The 26,008-nt window shown below is 47.7% G+C and overlaps 1 protein-coding gene across 3 annotated transcripts in view; it reads right to left on the bottom strand.

The window, feature by feature from the left end:
* Positions 1-13,503, bottom strand: part of PITRM1 (pitrilysin metallopeptidase 1) — a 37,191-nt gene extending 23,688 nt beyond the window's left edge. For 2 of the 3 annotated variants that reach the window (XM_077897336.1, XM_077897337.1), the window contains exons 1-7: positions 13,376-13,503; positions 9,431-9,530; positions 7,795-7,901; positions 7,114-7,265; positions 6,421-6,535; positions 6,250-6,346; positions 4,913-5,073 (exon numbers count right to left, since the gene is read on the bottom strand). In XM_077897336.1, coding sequence (XP_077753462.1) covers positions 4,913-5,073; positions 6,250-6,346; positions 6,421-6,535; positions 7,114-7,265; positions 7,795-7,901; positions 9,431-9,530; positions 13,376-13,428 — 785 coding nt within the window. In that variant the 5' untranslated portion in view covers positions 13,429-13,503. Of the gene's footprint in view, positions 1-4,912; positions 5,074-6,249; positions 6,347-6,420; positions 6,536-7,113; positions 7,266-7,794; positions 7,902-9,430; positions 9,531-13,375 lie in introns of those variants that run through there. The other variant, XM_077897338.1, reaches the window with a different exon arrangement.
* Positions 13,504-26,008: the final 12,505 nt, after the last annotated feature.

Below are 26,008 nucleotides of genomic sequence, written 5' to 3'. Positions count from 1 at the left end.
TTCTCCCTCTGCCTGTGTCTCTGCCTCTATCTCTTTCTCTGTGTCTCTCGTGAATAAATAAATAAAATCTTAAAAAAAAAAGACAAAGGACGCTATATAATCATAAAAGGAACAATCCAACAATTACTAACACTAATACTTATGTACCCGGGCAGCCCGGGTGGCTCAGCGGTTTAGTGCCGCCTTCAGCCCAGGGCCTGATCTTGGAGACCTGGGATCGAGTCCCACATGGGGTTCTGTGCATGGAGCCTGCTTCTCCCTCTGCCTGTGTCTCTGCCTCTCTTTCTCTGTCTCTCATGAATAAATAAATAAAATCTTAAAAAAAAAATACTTATGCACCCAACATAGGAGCAGCCAAATACATAAAACAGTTAATAACCATTATAAAGGAACTTACAATAAGACGACAGTAACAGTAAGGGATTTTAACACCCCACTTACATCAATGAACAGATCCTCTAAACAAGAAACCAACAAAGAAACAATGGCATTGAACGACACATTGCACCAGATGGACTTAAGGGATATGTTCAGAACACTCCATCCTAAAACAGAATACACATTCAAGTGCACACAGAACATTCTTCAGAGTAGGTCACATGTTAGACCACAAATTCAAAAAGACCAAAGTCATACCATGCATCTTTTCTGACTACAACACTATGAAATTAGAAATCAACAGTAAGAAAAATGTCTGAAAGACCACAAATACACGGAGGTTAAACAACATTCTACTATACAATGAGTGAGTCAATCAAAAAATCAAAGAGGAAATAAAAAAAAAAACACATGGAAACAAATGAAAATGAAAACACAATAGTCCAAAATCTTTGGGATTCAGTAAAAGTGTTTGTTAAGAGAGAAGTTTATAGCAATACAGGCCTAACTCAAGAAGCAAGAAAAATCTCAACCTAAATTTACACCTACAGGACATAGAAAAATAACATGGAAAACCCCAAGCCAGCAGAAGGAAGGAAATAATAAAGATGAAAGCAGAAATATATGATATAGAAACTAAAAAAATACAACAGATGAAACCAGGAGCTGGTTCTTTGAAAAGAGCAACAAAATTGATTAACCTCTAGCCAGGATCATTAAAAAAAAATAAAAAAGAAAAAAAGAAAAAGGAAAGAGGACCTTAATAAACAAAAACACTAATAATAAAAGAGGAGAAACAACCACCAACACCACAGAAATACAAACATTTATAAAAATATGTCATGAAAACTATATGCCAATAAATTGGACAACCTAGAAGAAATAGATAAATTCCTAGAAACATACAAAACTACCAAAACTGAATCAGGAAGAAATAGAAAATTTCAACAGACCTACCACCGGGAAAGAAATTGAATTAGTAATAAACTCCAAATAAATAAGTCCAGGACCAGTTTGGCTTCATAGGCGAATTCTACCAAACATTTAAAAGTGGAGTTAATAGCTATTCTTCTCAAGCTTTTCAAAAAAAATACAGGATGAATATAAACTTCCAAATTCATTCCATGAGGCCAATATTACCCTGATTTGAAGGGATATGTGCACATACTCCTGTGTTTATAGCAACGTTATATACAATAGCTGAGATATGGAAGCAGCCCAAGTGTCTGTCGACAGACGACTGAACAAAGATGTGGTATATATAATGGAGCTGTACTCAGCCATAAGAGAATGAAATCTTGCCACCTGCAAGAACGGATGGAGCTAGAGAATAGAATGCTAAGTGAAATTAAGTCAGAGAAAGACAATTACTGTATGATTTCAATCATGTGGAATTTAGGATAACAAATGAGCAAAGGGAGAAAGAAAAACTGAAAAAAACTGGTCTTAACTCTAGAGAACACTCTCATGGTTATTAGGGGTAAGGTGGTGGGTTGATGGGGGACATAGGTGATGGGGGATCTTGACGAACATTGAATAACATATGCCAAGTGTTGAATTATGTTATTTTACACCTGAAATTAATATAACACTGTACGTTAATTACAACAGAATTAAAAAGACAAACTTAAAAATGGAAGGTACATTGGTGTGCCAGAGTGGCTCAGTCGGTTAAGTGTCCGACTTTGTCTCAGGTCAAGATCTCGGGGTCTCAGGATCCAGTGCCATGTTGGACTCCCTGCTCAGTGGGAAGTCAGCTTGTCCCTCTGCCCTTCCCCTGGCTAGTGCTAAGTGAACAAAATCTTTAAAGAACCAGAAGGTACACATATATATAGCACCTCATAGCAAAATAGTTCCCATGTTGAAATGAAGTTTGTATAGAAATACATTGCATTCACTGGTTTTTGTTTTGTTTTTTAAGATTTGAGAGGGTGTGCATGCTGCGTGCACCTGGGTAGGGGGGAATGGGGTAGGAGGAGAGAGAATTCTGAAGCAGACTTCCTGCTGAGCAGGGAGCCCAATGTGGAGCTGGATTCCAGGACCCTGAAATCACGATCTCAACCTAAGGCACTTCACCAATGAAGCCACCCAGGGGCCCCTGTTTACTTACCTAAACTAGAAAGACCAAATATTGGCTTTGATTTTTTTTTTTTTTAAATAAGAAACACAACACAAATCATGTAAAAGTAATTAATTAAATGTAAATCTGCCGGAAGTTGCTCCTTATTTTAAATGTACTATATAAAGGGGTTTCAAAAATGAAGTAACTCATATGTTAAAATATTTGATGGTCTTAGCTACAGGAGTACAGTAACCCATCTATTACTGTCAAAGTAAGGAATTTCACAAAGTTCAATTTCAGGCTACAAATCTCAGATTACGTGTTTTTAGGACAACATATTTATCCATCTAGGGAAAAAGAGTACAATGACACTGATTTTTTTTTTTTTTTTTTAAATAAGCTGTTTTCTGGGCTAAGACTCAGATACAGAAAACAGACTGGTGACTGCCAGAGGCAGGGGGTGGACAAAATGGGTAGGAGGGGTCCAAGCTTCCAGTTACATCATGGGCACATAACATACAGTATGGTGACTATGTTGAATAGTGTAGTGTATATTTAAAAGCTGCTAACAGATCTTAACAGTTCTCATCAGAAAAAAATATTTACAACTATATGCAGTGATAGATGTTAACTGGACTTATTGTGGTGATCACTTCATGGCATATGCATGACCCAAATTGTTCTGTTGCACACCTACAACTACTGCAATGCTATATGTTGGTTATATCCCAAAAAAATAAACACATCTGATTTGGGGAACAAGTATCTTAAAGATCCTTCAAAATTTTCCACTCAGTGGCTCAAAGAGTGGCACTCCAATAACAAGTAGCACCCCTGGCATCCATGGAGACGCTGATCTCTAAATGCCGGGCTCCACTTAGTCTCAGGACTCCTTGGAGAAAGAAGTAGCTACAGATCAGGAGCAGGATGAACCAGGATTTGGGGCAGGATACAGAAACCAGTTATTGAAAACTAAAGACACCATTAGATAAGATGAGCTTAAAGGAATTCCCTTGAACGACGGCTGAAACAATTTTGAGCATAAAAAAAAAGATCCTAAAAAAAAAAAAAAAAGATCCTATTCAATTATATAATTTGAAGTATACACATATACAAAAAATATTTCTGTGAGATAACAATGGTATTAAAAATAAACCATATGAAAGTAAAAGAAAAAAAGGTTCCTCTGTCGCCATTGGAGGAGCTACTGCCACCATCTCCCTTTAAAATTGGACAGCCAAAGAAAAGAAGCCTGTCTCCGCCCTTCCCGTTAGAGCTGTACTTCAGGCTAACCCATCAGCCCCTACTGATGGGAGAAGCTCATGTTCACCCAAGTCCAGTTAATAAACATACAAGAAATTGAATTTTTTTTTGTGTGTGCATGCATATGCACACACAGGGAGCAGGGATGGGGGAGGAGAGAGAGAATCTCAAGCAGACTCCCCGCTGAGTGCACAGCTGAACACAGGACTTTATCTTAGGACCCTGAGATCATGACCTGAGCCAAAACCAAGAGCTGGAACGCTGAACCAAGTGAGCCACCAAGGTGTCCCCCAAAATTAAAGAATTCTTTAGAACACTCTGCAAACTCTATTGGAATTGTTCCAGGCAGTGAACACACCAAACAACGAATAAGTAAATAAATCAAAGAACATTAACAGCTTGGTAAGAAACAGAATATTCACAGAATGCCAGGATACCAACCCTGCAGATGGCCTGTGTCTCTCCAGGGAGAAAAACAGAGCTTTACAAAATATATGCGCCTCATTTGGATTGAACATGTTATTTTAGGTACTACCGGGAAATCCGGATTTGGAATAATTAGTGGGTGCTTTCAAGCAAGTATTTAAATATAGTATGATGTCATAAAATGTTTCAGGGTCCCGAATTTAAGTATTAGAGGTAGACCATCATGAGGACTGTCATCTCCCTTATATGTGGTATGTTTATGAAGTTCATCATTCTACGCTCTATGGTTTTTTGTATGCTTCAAAGTTTTTGTTATCAAAATTCAAATTTTTTTACATTTTAAATAATCTTGAAAATTTGATATTCCATCAGCATTTTATTTATAAATACACACATTGGTGTTTTGTTATTAGTAACAGCTGAAACCAGCAAGTTCCCCAGTTTAGCCAGGGTAACCGCCATTTCCCGAGCACCTCAGGAGGGGGACGGTCGCCAGTACACCCACGTCCTACATCGTAAAGCTGAGGTGCAGGGGGCTGATGGTGGCAGTATCCGGACCCTCCTTTAGGAGGCGCTGTCACTATCATGCTGGGCACAGAAAAGTTGCTGCTGTAGACATGCAGAATGAACATCAATCCGTTAAGGGAAGAATCCTCTAAATCTACGTAGCTCTTCATAAACAATCCTTTGCCAAATGTGAGAGAAGCCGTATCACTTAGTGTATGCACACCAGTATACTCTTCATCACCCACCATTAATTAAACGTCAAACGTGAAATATTACCTAGCATTACTGGGGTGATAATGGGTTGCATGGAACTGTTTAAGCTGCTCCCATGTGAGGTCTGGGATGCACAAGGGATCGCCCCCGGAGATCACAGAGTACGTGTGGTCAGGCAGGAGTCGGTTCTGAACGTGCTGCGAGAATATCCTCTCGTTGTCAGTCTTCAAATAAAAGAAAAGATATATGTGTGTGAAAAATAACACCCACTGTTACAACACAGCAGATGAACTACGCAGATGAACCACATTTTGGGAGTAACACCCTGAAATTTACACTGTCGCAGCAGTATACCAGGCACTCCCAGGATCCTAACAAAGCACACAACTCACTCACAATCCCCGCACAGGACCCAGGGATCAGGGCTCTCGCCAGAGGGAAAACACTTTGCACTGTGCACGGGCCACCAATAGCTACACAGCCGAGGGCCAGGGGAGGGATGTACGGAACAAGGAAAGATGCGCAAGGACCCCTGCCCATGAGCTGTGGGGAGGGGTCCCAAGGGCTTCTGGAGCAAAAGCAGCCACTCTAACAGGAGTTTCCAGGAGCTGCTGGAAGAAATGAAACCCTAATTGATTATTCAAAGGTAAGGAAGCCCTATGGTGCAGCAAAGCAGCCCCACATGTCAAGGCAGGACTCCACAGTCAGAGGCGCTGGGAAGACGGGCCCCAGCACAGAGGTCCTCAAACTGCCTGGTCTCAGATCTTTCATGCGCCCCAGAATCAATGAGGTCCCCAAAGAGCTTTTGATGATGCGGGTTTCTTGACTGCACAGGAGTGTGTGTGCACACACATAATGTTTCTGTATTAGAAATTAAAAATCTGAGACCTTTAAAAAAGTTACTTATTCACTCATTATCTTAACCCATCACTACATGTTAACAATAGTTTCTGGAAACTATTTCTGAGACAAAGCAGAAATATTAAAGAACAGCTCTGTTTTGCACATTTTGCAAATCTCCTTAATGTCTGGCCTAATTAGAGACGGCTGGACTCTGATATACTTGTTTCTGTGTCTGATCAACTATCAAAAAACTCTTAACACAGGCCCGGGGAAACTCCACATTGGCCAGCGTGAGAAAAGATGACAAGGTTTACCTCACGGACCTCCCACAGACCCCAGGCCAGGCCCCCACCGCAGCTGGAGAGCTGTAGCTGCAACACTGGGAGCTTGGCCCTCTACCGTCCAGCTGCTGGTTCAATAAGCCCAGCAAACAACGTGAGATAATGTCAACGGTCTTCCAGACCCAGGAACATTCCAATATCTCACACAGGAGGATCAGTGTTACACAGTTTTAAAAAGGAAACAACAAAACAAAACAAAAAACCCCCACAACTCACGAATACTCCCTTCATTTCATTAAAGACGACGCCTTTAAAGATTAAGGGTGTCTGGGGGTCTCTCGGATTCTCATGTTCCAGTCGCCATCCTTCCTGCCTAAATAATGATAAGTAATTACACAGTGACAGTGACTCCAATACTAAAGTCTAAATCAATCAATCATTACGTACCAGAAATCCAGTTCCCGCAAGCATGGGAAAAAGACCGCATCCAAATACACAGACAGCAGATTCTGGAAGTCCTTGGGATTTTGTGTGGAAAATGGGTATAGAGTATAATCGCTAGCTGGGTGTAAATGAAAACATTTTTGAGATTCGACAGATTCCCACAGGAATTAGTCATGTCCACCACCTCCTACCCCCCTACGGTGAGCCCTTACTGCCCCTGGCACAGAGGAAGCACCCTGCTGCTACAGGCTGGCCGGGGCGGGGGGAACAGGCACAGCCAGCCATGACCTCACACGCCTGCAAAGACGGCCTCACCCAGATTGCTGACTTAATGCACTTGGGAACTGTGGGCCCCAGGGCACTTCTCTCACACCATCAGCCTACGCGCTGCCCCAGTTCCTAAAACTAAGCTCAAACACCACCCCTGCCACATTAACTTAATGCCACAGAGATCAACTTTAATAGCAATGTTTCCAAAAGAGTATTATTATGACATTTTCCAGAAAAAGTCAGGTGTCTCTTCCTTAAAACTATAGTTTTTATAATCTGACCACGATGCGGCTTTCCCGAAGGATTAAAGTTCTAGCAGTTTTCAACCAGACCAGAGAGTGGTGCGCGTGTTCCCGCCTACGGGCTGCCAAGCACCCCCACACCCAGTGGCCCCCGGCACAGCCCCAGCGCAGGAGGCCAGCTTACCTGTGAAGGCATTCATGAAAGTGGACAGTGACCGATTGAGCATCTTGAAGAAAGGATCTCTGCATGGGTATCTGTGAGAGCCACACAGGACGGTATGCTCCAGGATGTGCGGGACGCCAGAGCTGTCCATGGGAGTGGTGCGGAACTGCACGCTGCGGGGAAACAAGAGGAGCCAGCAGGCGAGCTCAGGTGCACAGCTCAGCGTCCAGGACTCCGCTCACCGCGGTTACCGGCCTTAACCCCTCCAGCCGCGTACCCTCGCACAAAAACGGTCTCTTATGACAACACAGAAGATCACTAACTCAGACCCCGAACTTTAACTATGTCACTGAGGACATAAATTCAATTAAACTTTCCCTTCTGTTTTCAAGATATGTGCAATAAAAATAAAAGATGAGGGGATCCCTGGGTGGCTCAGCGGTTTAGCTCCTGCCTTTGGCCCAGGGCGTGGTCCTGGAGTCCCAGGATCGAGTCCTGCATCGGGCTCCCTGCATGGAGCCTGCTTCTCCCTCTGCCTGTGTCTTTGCCTCTCTCTCTCTCTCTCTCTCTCTCGTGAATAAAATAAAATCTTAAAAAAAATAAAATAAAAGATGAGTGAACAAAGCCTTTAAACTAGTTGTGGCGTGGCAGGTGCCATCAGTGGAAACAGTCAAGAGCGTGTGTGCACAACGCCCCCCACACCTGAACAAGTTGTTGCTGTCTTCTCTGGCCAAGTGCAAGTATTTTGCGCCTGTGCGGTCATGGCTGAGCTTCACTGCGGTCAGGGACAGTTCAGGAATGGCCGTCACCTGAATGAACGAGAAACATGTGAACAGCTAGTCAGATGGAAAGACGCTCGGACAGGCACGCGCACTGCACCGCGGGACCTGGTCTGCGTCACCAGGCAGCACCAGCACATCAGCAACACCTTGTTCAAACCCTAATCTTACAAACGAGCAAAGGCAGGCCTCGCACTGACCATCCTACGCACCCTCTTTCTGAAGGCTTACCGTCTGCTAGACACTTTCTGAACAGTTCACGGGTAACTGTGGCGGGCGGGGGGGGGGGGTCCTCAGCCCCATCGGCAGAGGAAACCGCTGAGGTTCCGAGGAGCAGACGGGGAAGCAGACCCCACTCCTCACACCAGGCTGCCCGGGAGGGGTCCTGCTCTCACCCGCCAAGCTTGCTGTGTGGCTTCCTTTTATACACGTCATTCCAGGACTGCCCAGAATGGCCCCGCTGGGAGGGGACACTGGGGTGGGCCACAGCCCGGGACCGCAAGGTGCTTCGCCTGGTCTCTGCAGTTCTGAGGCGTCCCGAGGGGGGTGCTGGGGCTACCACCAGTTACTTGCTCCCAGTGGGAGGGTCCAAATCACCTCCAATAAGAACTAGCGCATCCTCACCCCGAGGACGGTCATCTCCTACCTACGTAAGCCTCACAAAGGTTCCGTGGCCGTTGGCACCACATCGTTTTAAGGGGCCTCGGCTTGGTTTACAAGCCATTAAATTATCTAACACTTTACCTTGCAAGAGATGATCAATGTATTTAAAATCAGTTGACACACAGAACTGTCTGCCTCCCCTACTCCTCAAACAAGGACCATGTTTTATGACAAGTTTCTACAACACTTGAAAAATGCAGTGAGGTCCTCCCTAACAGTCACTGTCGTACGTCCCAACTCCCCCCACGTGGCTTTCAGGGACTTCACACGTGCTCTCACCCACTGTCCTGAGGCCACCCCCACAATGTCTGGAACTGCTGCCACGGGCACGTGCAGCTCTCCTCCTTCCACTTACACACCCCCTAGTTCTGCGTGAACCTGTCCTAGGCACCCCTCCCCTCCCGTCATCCTCTTGGTCTCTGCACTTCCGCCGTGCTGTGGCTACACAGGCACCCTCCTGGACTGAGAGCTGCCCGCCTCTTGAAGCTGTAGGAGTGTTACCCATCGCATGAAGCCAACTAGCCAGTCCATGGTGTACACTACCTTTTGATTACATTAAAGAGAAAACATCACGAAGGTCCAGGAACACAATCTCTGTACCCAGATGGCTCCAAAATAAAGTTTTTGTGTGTGGAGCACACTTCCTAGCATGTGCTAGGAAGACGTGACCTGCACAGATGTGGGGCAGTCTACTCAGCACAGTGACCAGTCAAGTGTGTGGACACACAAACATCAACGCGTGTGACTTCATTCTACAATCCAGAGACATGGGGCCTCAGGGGGTTAGGTTCAGGGCAGGGACCAGGGATCTGTACGTATCCAAGAATCAGGAAATCTCTTCACTTGCACAATCTGCTCAGTTGAGCCCAAGGTGGAACAGGGTGAGCCCCACACACCTGGCTGACGGTGAAGCCGTGGATCTGCTCTCCCACCTTGTGCTGCTGGGCCCTCTCACAGGCGCTGCTGCCCCTCCTCCTCCATGCTCCGGGGCTGGCCCTGCTCCATGGGAGGAGAGGAACCCAGGTTAGACGCTCCTGCAGGACAACTGTGTGGCTAAGTCAGCAACATCACAAAAACATTTTCAAATGTTCGAATGATCAAGACATTTAAACTGTACAACTTCCAAATAGACTCCAGAAAATTCATTTCCTGAATCTTTAGTAAAGTTCTTTCAATTCTTTTTTTTTTTTTTTTAAAGACTTCATTCCTGAGAAAGAGAGAGAGAGGCAGAGACACAGGCAGAGGGAGAAGCAGGCTCCAAGCAGGGAGCCCGATGCGGGACTTGATCCCAGGACCCTGGGGTCACGGCCTGAGCTGAAGGCAGACGCTCAACAGCTGAGCCACTCAGGTGCCCAAGTTCTTTCAATTCTATGATCATTTTCACTACTCAGCTAAAGCTTCATATCAACTAATAACTGCATGTTGCAATTACATGCAAATGTTCATTAACTATAATTGTGATACTAACTTTCCTTACCCATATGAAAAACAACGCTCACATCAAAAGGACTTCTTCCATCTCAGTACACAGCATCTTGATAAACTACCATTATGTATCCACCAAATTGGTAAAAAGTAAGAAATCTAGCATTGCCAGGAACTCCTGCGGTGTAACTGAGGTGTGCAAATAAGAACGATTCTGGAATAACATTTGGCATCATTTAAATGAGCAAGGATTCACCTCCACGTGTCCTGGAGAACTTGCCCTCATCACGTGGCAGCACACAGGCCTTGCATTGGCACCATTCCTAGGAGTCCCAAACTCCACCAACCAGGACGTCCGTCCTCCGAATAGGTAGATTGTGGACTATTCAATAGATAAGCTTAGCCATAAGAATGGATGGAACAACCACTTGTAACAAAAATGTGGGTCGCATAATGCTAAGCCAAGACAAATACAAAGGACAGACCCAGTATCATCCCAAGTAGGTAACCTGTGTGGTAGGAATACACAGACAGTGAAAATATAAAGGAACGCCGACACTATGGGTGGAGCTGGACAGGGTGACGCTAAGACCATAGGACGTTGCTCATGTGGAACGAGAAATGAGCAAAGGGAAAAGAGGCAGGTGAAGAAACCGACTCTTAACCACAGAGAACTACTGACATCCCCAGCGGGGAGGAGGGGGAGAGGGTCTGTGGACCCAGGGACTCTGGAGCTCAATCTCCCGTACACAGATCTATGGGGAAAAGCAAGGGATGAACCGGGAGCGAGGGCCCATCTGAGGGGCAGGCAGGGAGGCTTCCCATCCGTCAGGGCTCTCACCTTACTCTGGGTGACAGGGATGCTATCTTTAAGTATTTTCTCTCAACTGTACTATATGCTTTACAGAATTTTCTATGTTACTATAGGTCACAAAAATACTTCTTTTGAGGGAAACACAGAAAAGGAAAGAAAACCACTGACCCAGTCGCTGTCAGACCACGGGAGCAACAGGGTCCTAATTCTAAAGCTGGCCACGTCCGGAAAGAAAGAGGATGTTCAGACGTGTTTATGCTCAAGAACACAAGCCCCCGAAGTACGTGCTCAGGCTGAAAATGCAGAAACGCCCGAGGCACGGGGGCTTCCCCAGGTACTCAGCCCCGCCAGGGCACCCGCTGCCCCGCCAGGGCACCCGCACAGCAGTAAACGGGCTCCTGCGAACCAGCCTGAGACAAAACCGACCTGCGGACGCGGGGAGCGCCACCGTCGTTGAATGTCAGACTCCATCGCTCTTTACAAGAACCTAGTCATTTAGAAAAACTTCAATTTCCAGGAGCTCCGATGCACCAAGCGAGCATCAGGTGTCCAGAGGACTCCCTCCCTGCTCCCCACAAACAGGGCGGTCATGTTCATGAGAACCACAGGCCCGCAGCTGCTGTAATCACGCAGGAAGATCCACATGTAGGCCCACCCGCACCTGTGCCCCCCACGCTGGGCTTGCCTGACCTCCCAGGGGCCCGGGGAGCCTCGCCTGGCCGGCTTCACCCACGTGCTGTTCTGGCTGCCGCTCCCAACGCCGACCAGGCACAGGAACCCCCTTCCTCTGGCAGGGCAGTCCCTGGGAGAGGGACTGCTGCGCCTCCATCACCCAGGCTCTGCAAGGCTCCCCAGGCGAGGGGGCCTGGGGTCCAGGCTCCCCCAGGAGACGGGTGTCGGGGTCTCAGGGTCCCCCAGGAGAGGGCCATCAGGGTCTCAGGGTCCCCGGCCGAGGGCTGTCAGGGTCTCCAGGTCCTGGGGTCCAGGCTCCCGCAGGAGAGGGCTGTTGGGGTCCTGGGATCCCCAGGTGAGGTGTGTTGGGGTCCAGGCTCCTCCAGGGCAGGACTGTCAGGGTTCTGGGGTCCCTGGGTCCCTGGCTGAGGGCTGTCAGGGTCTCCAGGTCTAGGCTCCCACAGGAGAGGGCTGTCGGGGTCCTGGGATCCCCGGGTGAGGTGTGCTGGGGCCTGGGCTCCTCCAGGCGAGGACCGTTTGGGCCTGGGGTCCCTAAGCTCCCTTAGGAGAGGAGTGTCAGGGTCCAGGCTCCCCGGGTCTGGCCTCTCCCAGGCGAGGACTGTCGGGGTCTTGGACCCCCTGGGTCAGGGCTGTTGGGGTCCAGGGTCCCAGGGCTCCCTTAGGAGAGGGCTGTCGGGGTCTGGGCTCCCCCAGGTCAGGGCTCCCCGGGTCAGGGCTGTCGGGGTCCAGGGTCCCAGGGATCCCTTAGGAGAGGGCTGTCGGGGTCTGGGCTCCACGGGTCCAGGCTCCCCAGGTGAGGGCTCCCCGGGTCCAGGCTGTCGGGGTCTTGGGCTCCCCAGGCCCGGGCTGTTGGGGTCTGGGCTCCCTGGGTGAGGGCTCCCCGAGCCCAGGCTGTTGGGTCCGGGGTCCGGCCTTCCCCAGGCGAGGGCTGTCGGGGTCTGGGGTCCCAGGGCTCCCCAGGTGAGGGCTGTCAGGGTCTGGCCTCCCTCAGGTCAGGGCTATCGGGATCCCAGGGCTCCCCGGGTCCAGCCTCCTCCAGGCGCAGGCTATCGGGGTCCCCAGGTCAGGGCTGTCGGGGTCCCCAGGTGAGGGCTCCCCGGGTCAGGGCTATTGGGTTCCAGGCTCCCCCGGCCCGGGCTGTCGGGGTCCCCAGGTGAGGGTTCCCCAGGTGAGGGCTCCCTGGGTCCGGGCTGTCGGGGTCCAGGCTCCCCGGGCCCGGGCTGTCGGGGTCCCCAGGTGAGGGCTCCCCAGGTGAGGGCTCCCGGGGTCTGGGCTGTCGGGGTCCAGGCTCCCCGGAACTGGGCTGTCGGGGTCCCCAGGTGAGGGCTCCCCAGGTGAGGGCTCCCCGGGTCCGGGCTGTCGGGGTCCGGGCTGTCGGGGTCCAGGCTCCCCGGGCCCGGGCTGTCGGGGTCCCCAGGTGAGGGCTCCCCGAGTCCGGGCTGTGGGGGTCCAGGCTCCCCGGAACCGGGCCTTCGGGGTCCCCAGGTGAGGGCTCCCCGGGTCCGGGCTGTCGGGGTCCCCAGGTAAGGGCTCCCCAGGTGAGGGCTCCCCGGGTCCGGGCTGTCGGGGTTCCCAGGTGAGGGCTCCCCAGGTGAGGGCTCCCGGGGTCCGGGCTGTCGGGGTCCAGGCTCCCCGGAACTGGGCTGTCGGGGTCCCCAGGTGAGGGCTCCCCAGGTGAGGGGTCCCCGGGTCCGGGCTGTCGGGGTCCCCAGGTGAGGGCTCCCCAGGTGAGGGCTGTCGGGGTCTCGGGTTCCCCGGGCCCGGGCTGTCGGGGTCCGGGGGCCCCAGGGCACGGAGCTGCGGCGCGGCACGGCGGGGCCGGGACGAGACCGCGGAGCCGCCCGGGTGCCCCCGGGGCCGGGGCCGCCGCCCCCCGCCCTCCCGCCCTCCCGCCGGGCCCGCGCCTCACCCGCCGCTCCGCCGCCTCAGGAAGCCCGGCGCCCTCCCGCCGCAGCGCCACATGGTTGGTGACCCGCGTCAGGGCCGCGGCCGCCGCTCCGCTTATCCGGACGCACGGCGCGGGGGTGTGACGCACCGGCCGCCACTCCCATTGGCCAGCGCGCACGGCGACGCCGTCCCCAATAGGCTGGCGAGGAAGGGGGCGGGACTCGCCCAGGTGGGCGGGGCGACGGGGGGCGGAGCGTCGCGGCCTCCGAGCGTCGGCGCCCGGCGGGGGCGGGGCTCTCGAACGCAGCCCGGGGCAGGCGCGGTGTCCGGGGCGTGCGTGGGGAGGGACGCGCGCTGGGGCGGGGCCTGGGCGGGGAGGGCGGGGCCTGTGAGGGCGAGGGGCGGGGCCTGTGAAGGAGAGGGGCGGGGCGTGCGCAGGGAGGGGCGGGGCCCCGCAGGTGGAGCGTGTGGCACAGTGTGGGGTTGACTCAGGCCGACCAGGTGAGCTGCCTGTCCTGCTCTTGGGGGCATTGGTCTCCTGGGGGAGGTCGTGCACCTGCACCCGTGGGTGCTCACAGCTCTGTCTGCAGGTAGTTAAGTGACAGTAAAGGATGTCCAGCGGGGGCCCACCTGGTGCCTCAGCCCCTGAATATAGGGTTTTGTAGAAATGGTCCGAGGACCGCACCAGATAGTCTCGAGGGTCAGCACACCATGATGTCACGCTCTTTATGAATGGTCCGCTCAGTGTGTCCCCAGGGAACCGCGGGACAGCTCAAAGCACCTGCACAGGTGCTCACCGCCTTCCCCACCTGCATCTCACGTCTGGGAAGACTCCGCACTTCTGCGTTCTCCGAAGTACCCACGTGCCCTCCTGGAGCAGCAGAGCCAGGCTTCAGGGGGGCAGGTCGTGCGTGTGGGCCTGCGCACCTGGGATCAGTTAGCCTCACCTGCGCGCTGCAGTGGCGGGGAGAAGTCCGGCCCCACCTCTGTCTGCAGATCCTCAGGGCCACGACCTCCTTGCTTCTCTCTCTCCCTCATTTCTTTCCCCCCTGGCCCCTCTCAAATATCCCTGCCATCGCTTCTGGGCTCTAAAGAAAAACTTCTAAGTAGCAATGGAGAGGGTCACCAGAGACACCAAAGCCTCCAAAAAACTCTCCAGGGTGCCATGGATTCTGCAGGTAAACCGAGTAGCTCTTTATCCAGAGGAGAAAACAGGTGAACCAGAGGTGATGATAGGAAGCCACTAATACAAACACACTCCGTGTGTAAACTTTTCTTCCTTGGAAAATCTGGGTGGTAAATGTTACTGAGTCACCACAGCATCTCTGTGATCCTGGGGGACGGTTGGGTATCATTAACACTATAACACTACTGACAGTGTTTAGGGAAATGAGTGCTGGGAAGTTAGAGTATTTTGATCTCTCTGAAAAATGGATGCTATATAAATCCAGTAATTGCCACTTACTGATATCTTCCCACAGCATACAGCCCCGTTGATGGCTACCTACCTGCCCACACACACACACAGTAATTTATAAATAATTATTTTGAATAGTACCCAATATAATTTTAACACTTGTATGTCATCTCGACTTATATTAAAAATCATTGCAATTCTTTAAAGAATTGTCTATACAATATCCTATATTTCAAAAACACATCCAATGTCATAACGAAACTGTTTTAGTAAGATGAGCATTGATCAGAAGAGGGGCTGTCTGGGATGTAGAAGAGCAACAGAATGAATATTTGAGGCTTACGGATGGGATTATATCTCCCCAAAAAGATATGTTGTGACCTCATTTAAAAGGGTCTCTGTAGAGGGTATCAGATTGGAAGGTAGGCATTAGGATAGGCATCTAATCCAAGATGAGCAGTTTCTTCATAGAAAGGGGATATTTGGGCCCACCGGCATGAAGAGGAGGCCGTGTGAAGATGAAGGCAAAGATCAAGGTGATACTTCTATACACCAAAGTGCACCAAGGGTTGTTGCCATGTCAGAAGCTCCGAGAGAAGCATGGAGCAGATTCCCCCACATAGCCTCAGAAGGAACCAATCTGCCGACACCTTGATCTCCAACTTGCAGCCTCCAGGACTACGAGACAGTGAATTTCTGTTGTTCTAAATCATCTGGTTTGTGGTATTTTTCGATGGCCGCTCCAGCCATCTGACTAAGGCAGAAAAGTCAAAGTCCTTTCACCTCCCAAAGAAAAGTACAAAGTGTTCAACTGCATGTGTTGTTTCCTGGGATTGCATGTCATTGGCATAAATGCATACTTTTTGGAAATCCTTTATTCCTGAATTTATCATAAACCTCAAGTGTTGGTTGTTAGAACTGCAAGATAAGGGATTAGCTCAGTGCTTCCACATTTAAAATGATAAATTGTAGAAATATGTAAGATGTCAACAAACACTGCTAATAACATAGAATAAGGCGAAAGATCCCCCTACTGAAACCTAGGATCCAACCCTAGTGCTCATTCACTACTTTTCATTCAACAAACATTTATTGTGATGTTGGTACAGTATTGACTCCATCCTTGAGTTTTATTTCTTCTGTGTCTTTAAAGACCCATTAAGAAATTCACATTAATTTGACAGATTTTGGTTTCATTTCTGCTTCTAGGCATGTTCTCTGATATTCACCTTTGGTGGAGATAAGCTCTTCCTTTGAACGCAGTTTGACTTCAGATGTTTTGAAAAGTTGTTTCAGAAAATACAGGATGTTGTTGAGATTCCTCTTGGTTAAGCCAATAATAATAATAATAATAATAATAATAATAATTTTTAAAAGATCTTACAAATTTATATATATATATATGAAAAAAAATCCAGGATTAATCATAATTAAGGAAAAAGTACACTAAAATAACAATGGATATTATTTTATCTATTAGATGTGATGATTTGATAAAATTTAAGGCCAGTGAGGCTAATGAAGTTACGGGGATCAGGTGCTTTTATGCTCCAAGTACTAATGTGTTACTCTCTCTATGTATTACCTTTTGGAAAGCACTTTGGCGCTACTTATACAAACTTTAAGTGAGCGTACTCTTTCAGAAAAAATTTCACTTCTTATGAAAAATTACCCTATAGCTCCATTCTCACAAGGGCACAATGCTGGTAAGATGTTCTCTGCAGCATTTTCAACTACAGCAAATATTGAACAGCATTAATGTCTACCAAGAAGACTTTTCTTTAATAAAATATAAGATACTCATATAACTAAATACAACACAGATACCAAAATAGTGATATGCATTATTTTTCATATATATATATAACACAAATTAATAAGGAAAAAAGCTAAATGGGGCTAAAACTCGTGGAATAGGATAAGTTGAAAGGAGATGTTAGTTACGGACCTAACATATCATTTTTTTAAAAAAGATTTTATTCATGAGAGACATAGAGAGAGGCAGAGACACAGGCAGAGGGAGAAGCAGGCTCCCTGCAGGACCCTGGGGTCACACCCTGAGCCAAAGGCAGACGCTCAACCACTGAGCCACCCAGGTGTCCCGCTAACATAATATTCTAATCAAAGAAATTTATGAAGACTAAATAGATGGCAAGACAGTGTATATGCATAAATAGGAAACACAGAATGATAAAGATGTCATTGCAGAAAAAAATGCAATGCAATTCCAAAACAAACCAAAAAAAAAAAAACAAAAACTTTTCCAACAGATTAGAACACAAAATGATCCTAAAATACAGATGAAGGAGAAAAATTCAAGAACAAGCAAAGAGGGACGCCTGGGTGGCTCACCAGTTGAGCATCCACCTTCAGCTTAGGGCGTGATCCCAGGGTCCCAGGATCAAGTCCTGCATCGGGCCCCCCGCAGGGAGCCTGCTCCTCCCTCTGCCTGTGTCTCTGCCTCTCTCTGTGTGTCTCTCATGGATAAATAAATAAAATCTTTAAAGAAAAAAAAAAAGAACAGGCAAAGCAATTTTGAAGAAGGACAATGTGTGAAACTTATTTTAGCAGATATTAAGACAAGTCTTAATGTTCAGGACTTTTAGGTTTCCAAGTCTATAAAAGCTGTAACAAAAAAGACAATGTGTTAATATTAGCACCGAGAGAGTCAAGGAGTCTAAGGGAATATAAAGAAAGCCAGGAATATACCCCTAGAAGTAGGTCACTGGAGAACAGCTTCAATAAATCTTGTAATTTATATGGGAAAAATTGAATTGCTGGTTTAAATCAGTCTGCACCTGCCCCAAAGCCAGAATAACATTATATCTCTTAAAGGGCTTAAAGGTTTTACTCTTCTCACTTATACTTTTAGTACCCATGATTTGAATTTTGTTTCTGTTTCCTGTAACAGAGAAATCCTCAAGATTAAAACGCCTGCAGAATAAATCATTAGACTGGACACCACCCCCGACCCCGCCCCATCCCCATGTGCAAATTTAGAATGAGAGCCCAGGCAGAGAAAGGACCTCCACCTGCATCTCGTCCTTAGCACGGACTTACTGGTGCCTGAAATACTTTAGCAGGAGACAGACGAGCGCTCCAAAGTGAGCAGAGTGCTTCCAATGCAAGTACTCATTCCCCAAAATTTGCACTGACACTGACTTTTATTGAGCAGTGGGGTGGAAGGCTATGAGGACAGTGTCATCACCAGGTAGAAACAATGAAATGGAGAGGGGAAAACAAAACCCTGGGGACTTCGAAAGTCTAAGTTTATTTTCTTCGAATGTTTCCTTTCCAAGGCTAATAACCATTATTCACATTCCAATGGTTTTGTAGGCATCCGGTGTTTTATCTGCAACCCAAATGCTGCTGTTTGCTTGTGAATGACTTGGGAGCTGGTGTAAGCAACCCACAGCTCGTTCGGTTGGTTATGACACAGAATTATCCATCCAGTCCAGGCTCTGCGTGTGACCTTTTATCTGCTCTGTGACATGGGTTACATCTTTCATATGACAAATCGTCTTATAAAACTGATAATGTGTTTGTGACTGGTTTCCAGGGAGGAGTGCAATGGGTTCATCATCACTCTGGTTGGATAAATATTTATTGAACTCCTAGCATAGGCTACTGAGTTGCTGCTGAAATTTGGATAAAGATTTAGAAACCAGCTCTTCAGGCAGAGATTAAAGACGCAGTCCCCACTTTTTAGGGAACTGTTGGTCTAGCGTAGGTTGTAGAAAAATAAGTTGAAAATTACCGTGTTGTCTAATGCAGTGCCCCCGGGAGGGCAAAGGCAAAGATAGTTCCAGCAAAGGGTGGCTCAGAGAAGCCTTCCTGGGGAAGGGGACACATTGGACTTTCCCCAAATAGTGCATGAATAAATAATGTCATATGTTTTGCATTTATTTCCTACCACAGAGTACCGCACATTTTCTGACCTCACGCAACATGAGTTAATTATCTCACAGTTCTGCAGGTCAGAAGTGTGGCACAGGTCTCCCTGGGCTAAAAGAAGTCTAAAGGGCTGCAATTTTCTGGAGATGCTGGGAAGAATATGTTTTCTTGCCTTTTCCAGCTTTGGGAGGCCACCCACATTCCTTGGCTTGTGGCCCCTTCTTCCATCTTCAAACCAGCAATGGCTGGTCCAGCCTTTCTCCTGATGCCATTTCTCTAGATCGATGCTTCTGCCTTCTGCTGCCTTATGTAGAGACCCTTGTAATTATGCTGGGCCATCCAGATAATCCAACATAATCTCTTTATCTTAAAATCATCTGATTGGTAGGGAATCCCTGGGTGGCTCAGTGGTTTAGCGCCTGCCTTCATCCCAGGGCGTGACCCTGGAGACCCGGGATGGAGTCCTGCATTGGGCTCCCTGCATTGAGCCTGCTTCTCCCTCTGCCTGTGTCTGCCTCTCTCTCTCTCCCTCTGTGTCTTTCATGAATCAATAAATAAAATCTTTTAAAAAAATTATCTGATTGGCAACTTTAATTCCATCTGCTACCTTACATCCTCTTTGACGTGCATCCTAACATATTCACAGGTTCCAGGGATTAGGATGTGGACATTCTCGGGGCCCATTATGTTGCCTACCACTGCATTAAAATAAGCCAACTTTCTGTATTATGAAATGCTAGAAGAATCTTTAAAAATGAAACATTTAGGGAATCCCTGGGTGGCTCAGTGGTTTAGCGCCTGCCTTCGGCCCAGGGCGTGATTCTGGAGTCCCGGGATCGAGTCCCACGTCAGGCTCCCTGCATGGAGCCTGCTTCTCCCTCTGCCTGTGTCTCTGCCTCTCTCTCTCTCTCTGTGTCTCTCATGAGTAAATAAATTTTAAAAAATCTTAAAAAAAGAAACATTTATGTTTATGCCATATTGTTAAAATTAGTATTTTACTAATCTGCTATGGGTACTTTAGAATACAATTGTCAGGTTCCTATCCTAAAAAGAGGAAGTGTGTGTATATACATTTCCTTCCCCACCCTCACTCCCTGGGTTTTTCCCCTGAGCTTCTTCCCTGAGTCCCACTCACTGATCGAAATCATTATTTCACACAACAAATGTGACGTTCTATTGCAAATTGTTGGTCTTTTCAGCAAAACATTCTACGATATTCTGGCTTATTTGTTTGAAGGAGGAATTTGACACTCCAGGTATAGAAGGAGATGAATATTATAATTGAATTTCCAGACATCACTTTTTGGAGCTTTGAAACAAATACCTGTCAGTTAGAGAGAGAACAAATGGGTACATATCAGAGGAGAGAGGAAGGGAGAGAATGCCCAAGATGGCATTTATTTAGCATTTTTATGCATTATTATCCGTGGCAGTGAAATAAATATTCATTAGTGAAATGTCTTTTTAGTGGAAACAAGCCAGAGGCAAGAGCATATTTATATAGCTTAAAGCTCAATGGGAGAAAAGCTGTTTTTGTTACTTCTAAATTGGTTCTTTGTTAAATTCAGAGAACACATCATTGCTAAAGTGGGTTCATTTCAACACATTTTTTGACATATCGATCATCAAAATGACTCCTTTACTGATAACATTGATAACAAAGGAGTCATTTCCTTGTTGAAATACACTTCTTGGGGGAACAATGAGGGCCTTTTGGGTCAGGGACCAGATAAATTTGTGCCAGGAGTGGATCAGGATGGGTGAGGGCTGGCCCTGGTTTCCGCACAGCTAGCGTGCCATGGGAAGAGCAGGACTGGTCCAGCGTCTAATGCAAGTGTCTTTGGGGAGCTGAGTCTGAAAATACAAAGTTGGGAAGAAAACTCAACTTGTATATTAAATCTAAATGCAAGGGGAGACAGCACTAAGAATCGGGGACTGGATGAGAGAAAGGCACGTGCTCCTGAGGGGCCTCTGCACACCACCTGTCGGTCCTTGGTTGGTACTCACGTCTATCTCACCCTCCACCTGCCCCCCAAACCCGGCACGTGTGCTACGTGTGCGTAGAGCAGATATCTGGAATTCTGCACCTTCTGACTCACAGATTCCTTCCTGAATTTGTGTTCTCGTCTGATATGCTTCCAGAGACATTAGAGGTTGGGACGTCCATCCGTGATCATCAGCAAGGCTTTGAAGGCAGACGGTGGATAACCTGAGTCATCATGGTTTAAACAGACAGGCATTTATCTTCCGACTGATTTTATCTTTCCACCGAAACCATCCTTTATCTGTGGTTATAAGATGGTGTTATGAGCTGTTTCTCAGCCAAACTCCCTGTGTTGAAGCCCTAACTTCCCGTAACCCCCAGGACTTTAAAATGTGACTGTATTTGGCGATGGGGTTTTTATGGAGGCGATTAGGGTAAACTGAGGTCGTGAGAATGGGTCCTGATCCAATCTGACTGGTGTCTCTGATAGAAGAGGAGATGAGGACACGGACTCACCCAGAGGGAAGAGCATGTGAGGACATGGGGCGGGGGGCGGGCGGCGTGGGCAAGCCAGGGAGAGAGGCCTCGGGGGACGCCAGCCCTGCCCACGCCCGCATCTCGGGCTCCAGCCTCCAGGATGGGGACACAAAGGAGTCTGTTGTGAGAGCTCCTGGTCTGTGCTGCTGGTTGTAGGGGCCCCAGGAAGGCAGTACAGACAGGGGACCCCAGGTACGGTGTCCAGAAACCGCAGATCATAGGGAACTTTCATCCGGGATGAAGGAAGCATGTTAAATCACCGAGAAAGTGACGGTCATTTAAGAAATGACACTGCAATAAATCAGTTCGATATAGACCCGTTCTTTACACCAAAAGAGAGTCCCGATAGGTCAATGGATTTAATATAAAAGGAGTCCATAAAAACGTGAAAGAAAGATGGATTTGTTTATTTATTTAAAGATTTATTTATTTATTTATTTATGATAGACATAGAGAGAGAGAGAGGCAGAGACACAGGAGGAGGGAGAAGCAGGCTTCATGCAGGGAGCCTGACGTGGGACTCGATCCTGGGACTCCAGGATCACGCCCTGGGCCAAAGGCAGGCACTAAACCGCTGAGCCACCCAGGGATCCCCAAAATGGAACATTTAAAACACAATTTGGGAATTATTTATAAGGATGATATAAAAATCCAGAATCCATTTTTTAAAAACTGGTTTGGGGCACCTGGGGGGCTCCGTTGGTTGGGCATCTGACTCCTGATTTCGGCTCAGGTGAAAAATTGAATTGCTATGAGGTCCTGGGATCGAGCCCCAGGTGGAGCTTTGTGTTCAGCCTGGAGTCTGCTTGCCCCTCTTCCCCTAGATGTGCACGTTCTCTCTTAAATAAATAAATAATCTGGTTCATTGGTCAGTATAAAATATAAAAATATGTGTGGAACAAAAGTATTGTTAAAAAGTCCAAAGACCTGGGCAGTCTGGGTGGCTCAGGGGTTTAGAGCCGCCTTCAGCCCTGGGCTTGATCCTGGAGACCTGGGATCGAGTCCTATGTTGGGCTCCCTGCATGGAGCCTATTTCTCCCTCTGCCTGTGTCTCTGCCCCTCTCTCTGTGTGTCTCTCATGAATAAATAAATAAAATCTTAAAAAAAAAAAAGTCCAAAGACCAACAACCCCCCCTCCCCCAAAGAAAAGCAAATCACATGGCAGGAAAAGGCTATAGCATATAAATCATTTTTGAGAATCTCTAAGAAAAACAAATAAAAATTTAAAAAAGGCAAAGTTGTTTCACACAACTTACAAATGACCAATTAAAAAAAAGAAAAGCCCTCCAACTAACAACAAAGGCAACAGAAATTAAAATGAAAATGTGGAACTGTTTTTAGCCAGTCTGGTTGGCAGAGGTTTAAACACTTGACAACTGCCGGCGTCTGGGGTAGCCCCGCACGCGCTCGTGGTGGGAGCACTGACTCCTGCAGGGATCGTAGGGTGCACCTGTCTGGGTGGAAAAGGGGTGCAATAGTGCATGTTCCCGAGAGAGGCCAATTGCCCTCTCGCCGCTCAGCAGAGGCGTATATACCCCAAAGGACTGCGGAACTGATTGAGCAGGGTCGTAGTAAATGCAGACGTGCCCAAGTGTCATCTAGCAGCCTATTAAACGTCCCTCTCGTGGAATGTGCTGGAAACGCCTGCCATCCTGGAGAGCATGCCCCGGGGATCAAACAGCCGGAGCCCGGGCAGCAGGTGCTGTTTCTCTGTCTTGCTACCTGTGCGCTCACCCCATTGCACCCAGAGGCCGTCCTCCCGTCTCCTGCAGCCGCTGCAGTGGCACATTCCTACCCCACCTTGCCTGGGATAGTGACCTAGATCCCCGGCCGTCCCGGCATAGGTCCAGGCCTGCTCAGCTGTGCTTGCCCAGCTCCCAGGGTGAGGAGCCTGTGGCCTGCCGGATCTCTACTGATATAGGGCTCTCAACCCCCTGCTATGGGATGCGCGCCCTGGTGTCCTGGGCCCTGGGCCTGACCCTGCTCTGAGCAGGTGCTTGAAATAGGGGGATAATCCATTCAGTCTTTTCATATAATAACAAGGAGCGGGGCTACATGCACCCACATGACAGGACGGCCCATCAATAGCATTGTCGAAAAACAGCAAATCATTGTTTAAAAACATGACTCTTAATTTGGGTAAAATGCAGATAATGGAAAGTTGACCATTTTGCTCCTGTTTATGTGGACAGCTCTGTGGCACTAAGCACATTCACTGCTGGGTCCCGGTGTCCACCGTCCATCCCCAAGCGCTCATCGTCTGGGACTGAGATGGGGCACCCCCCAAAGATAGTTCTCCCCACTTCCCCGGCCCTGCAGCCACCTTCAGCTCTGTCTCTACGGATTCAACTACTCTCAGGTGGACGGGACCACACAATGTTGGACTTTTGCATCCAGCAGATTGCACTCGGCATCATGTCCTGAAGGCTCATCCATGTTGTAGCCCGCATCGGCATGTCCTTCCCTTCAAAGGCTGGAAAAACATCCCATTGTCTGTATTTACCGCATTTTGTTGTCCGTGTTATCTGTCGACAGGCGCTGGGCTACTTTCCGGCTGCGTGAGTAATGCTGCTGTGAACACAAGTGTGCAAACACCTCCTCGAGATCCTGCTCTCAGTTCCACTGGGTGAAGACCTCGATGTGCAACTGCTGAGTCATGTTGTAGTCCTATTTTTAATTTTTTGAAGAACCATCAGTATGATCCTTTTTTAAAATAGTTTTTTTTGAATTGTCTTTTTTTAATTTAGATTTATTTTTTATTGGTGTTCAATTTGCCAACAAAATAAAAAATTTTTAAAAATAAAAATGCAGCTACTGATATCGATGTCACAGCAATTAAAAATGCCTGGAAGCATGGAGATCCATGATGAATGGTTGTGGAGGGTACAAACGGATGTGGGCGATCGAGGACATTTATCCTTCCCTTTGCAGCTTTCTAAAACTTTTTTTCACTTGTAGCTATGACTTCAATAGATACCCGGAGTGGGAAAGTGTACCATTTCTGTAGATACGCTCACCAGCAGGTATATCGAGACCATTACATGGAAAAGCCTCAGGCTTCCAGGCGGCTCCTTTCCTGGGTGAATTTAGAGTGTGCTGCTCATTGCTTTTGCTTTTCTGCATTCATTTTCCTCTGCTTGTCTGGGGGCCCCTTGAAGGCAGGGACTGGGTGCAATTTATATTTATGCCCCCCACTGCCATTCCCAGGGGCATTTCTAGCAGGTTGAGAGCGCTTAGCGGTTTCTGTTGTTGTCAACTGGTTTTGCCAATCCCTGGAAAAAACAGAGTAAGCTGAGAGCAATCCCCCTTCGCCATGCCCTTTGCTTCTCAGACGAGATGATGCCTTCTTCCTGTCTCTCTCTCTTCTTCCTCCCCGTCCCCTGCAGCCTCTGTTGTTTCCTCTGACAAAGAGAAGAGGCTTAGTTAGACTCCCAGTGTCTTCTTCTTCTTCTTCTTTTTAAAGATTTTTATTTATTTATTTATTCATGAGAGACACACAGAGAGAGGCAAAGACACAGGCAGAGGGAGAAGCAGGCTCCATTCAGGAAGCCCGATGCAGGACTTGATCCCGGGACTCCAGGATCACGCCCTGAGCCGAGGGCAGACGCTCAAACGCTGAGCCACCCAGGGATCCCGACACCTGGTGTCTTCCTGCCCGCATGCTTCACTGCCTTTATTCCTATAACACGTCTTCACTCAACTCTACTGTTTTTTATTAGAATGCATAAACTTCTTAGGATTCTCATCAAACTTCTTAGGATTATCCTTTGCATCAAGAGGAAACCGTTGTAGGGAATACAGTTCTGCAGTCAGAGAAGCTCCACCACTTATGAACCATCTGACCTTCAGTGCATCACCTAAATTCTAAAAATTTCAGTTTCCCGTGCAATAGAGACAATGTTAGCTATCTTATAGAAAATATAAAGTATTTAGCAGAGTTTCTTTCACATAGAAGGAGAGATGGTACTTTAAAAGCTTTAGAGCTATTATCAATTATGGCTGCTGTAGTGGTAACTGGCTCTCTAATAATCTAAATTATCCCAAACAGATTTCTTATGGGATCTACTCCTTGGGTAAGAAATGTCACTTTAAAATACATATCCACAGAACACAACTGCTTACAATTTTTAAAAAAGATTTTATTTATTTATTCATGAAAGACAGAGAGAGAGGCAGAGACACAGGCAGAGGGAGAAGCAGGCTCCACGCAGGGAGCCCGATGTGGGACTCGATCCCAGGACCCCGGGATCACGCCCTGAGCTGAAGGCGGCGCTAAACCGCTGAGCCACCCGGGCTGCCCTGCTTAAGATTTTTTATGCCTTTGCAATTTTGATAAATGCGGAAAGTTTTCCCTCTCTTGAAAAGATTTAAATTTGACATTGATATTTTAGAGAGAGTTGCAGTTCACCCAAAAGGAACAGATCATCATAGACTTTCCCAGACACATGCTTCATCACATAAAACTACCCTCCTCTGTCAAACAAAGTGGGTCTGGTCATAATAGAACTCATCTCATAGGATTTTGCTAAAATTTAAGGAGACACTATCTGAAGAGCCAATCACGTCGTCCCACAAATCGCTCTTGCAGTAGTACTGTATTTGCTCCCTAACAAGAGGTGGGGGGCTGTCTGGAGTCGGCCGTACTCACCTGTCTTCCAGATCTTCAGCAGCTCCGGAGGGCGTCCACTTAGCAAGTGCATTTCAAGGGTTCTGAATCATTTCCTGACACTTTAGCTCTGATGTTAACATGAACTGTATGCTACAGAAGCATGTAGTTAGAGCATCATCCTGATTTAATGAATTTTTTTCCCCAGTACCAATAA

The sequence above is a fragment of the Canis aureus genome, chromosome 5, assembly GCF_053574225.1.
Source record: "Canis aureus isolate CA01 chromosome 5, VMU_Caureus_v.1.0, whole genome shotgun sequence".
NCBI classification, from domain to species: domain Eukaryota; kingdom Metazoa; phylum Chordata; class Mammalia; order Carnivora; family Canidae; genus Canis; species Canis aureus.
This window is presented reverse-complemented; position numbering and strand designations above follow the sequence as displayed.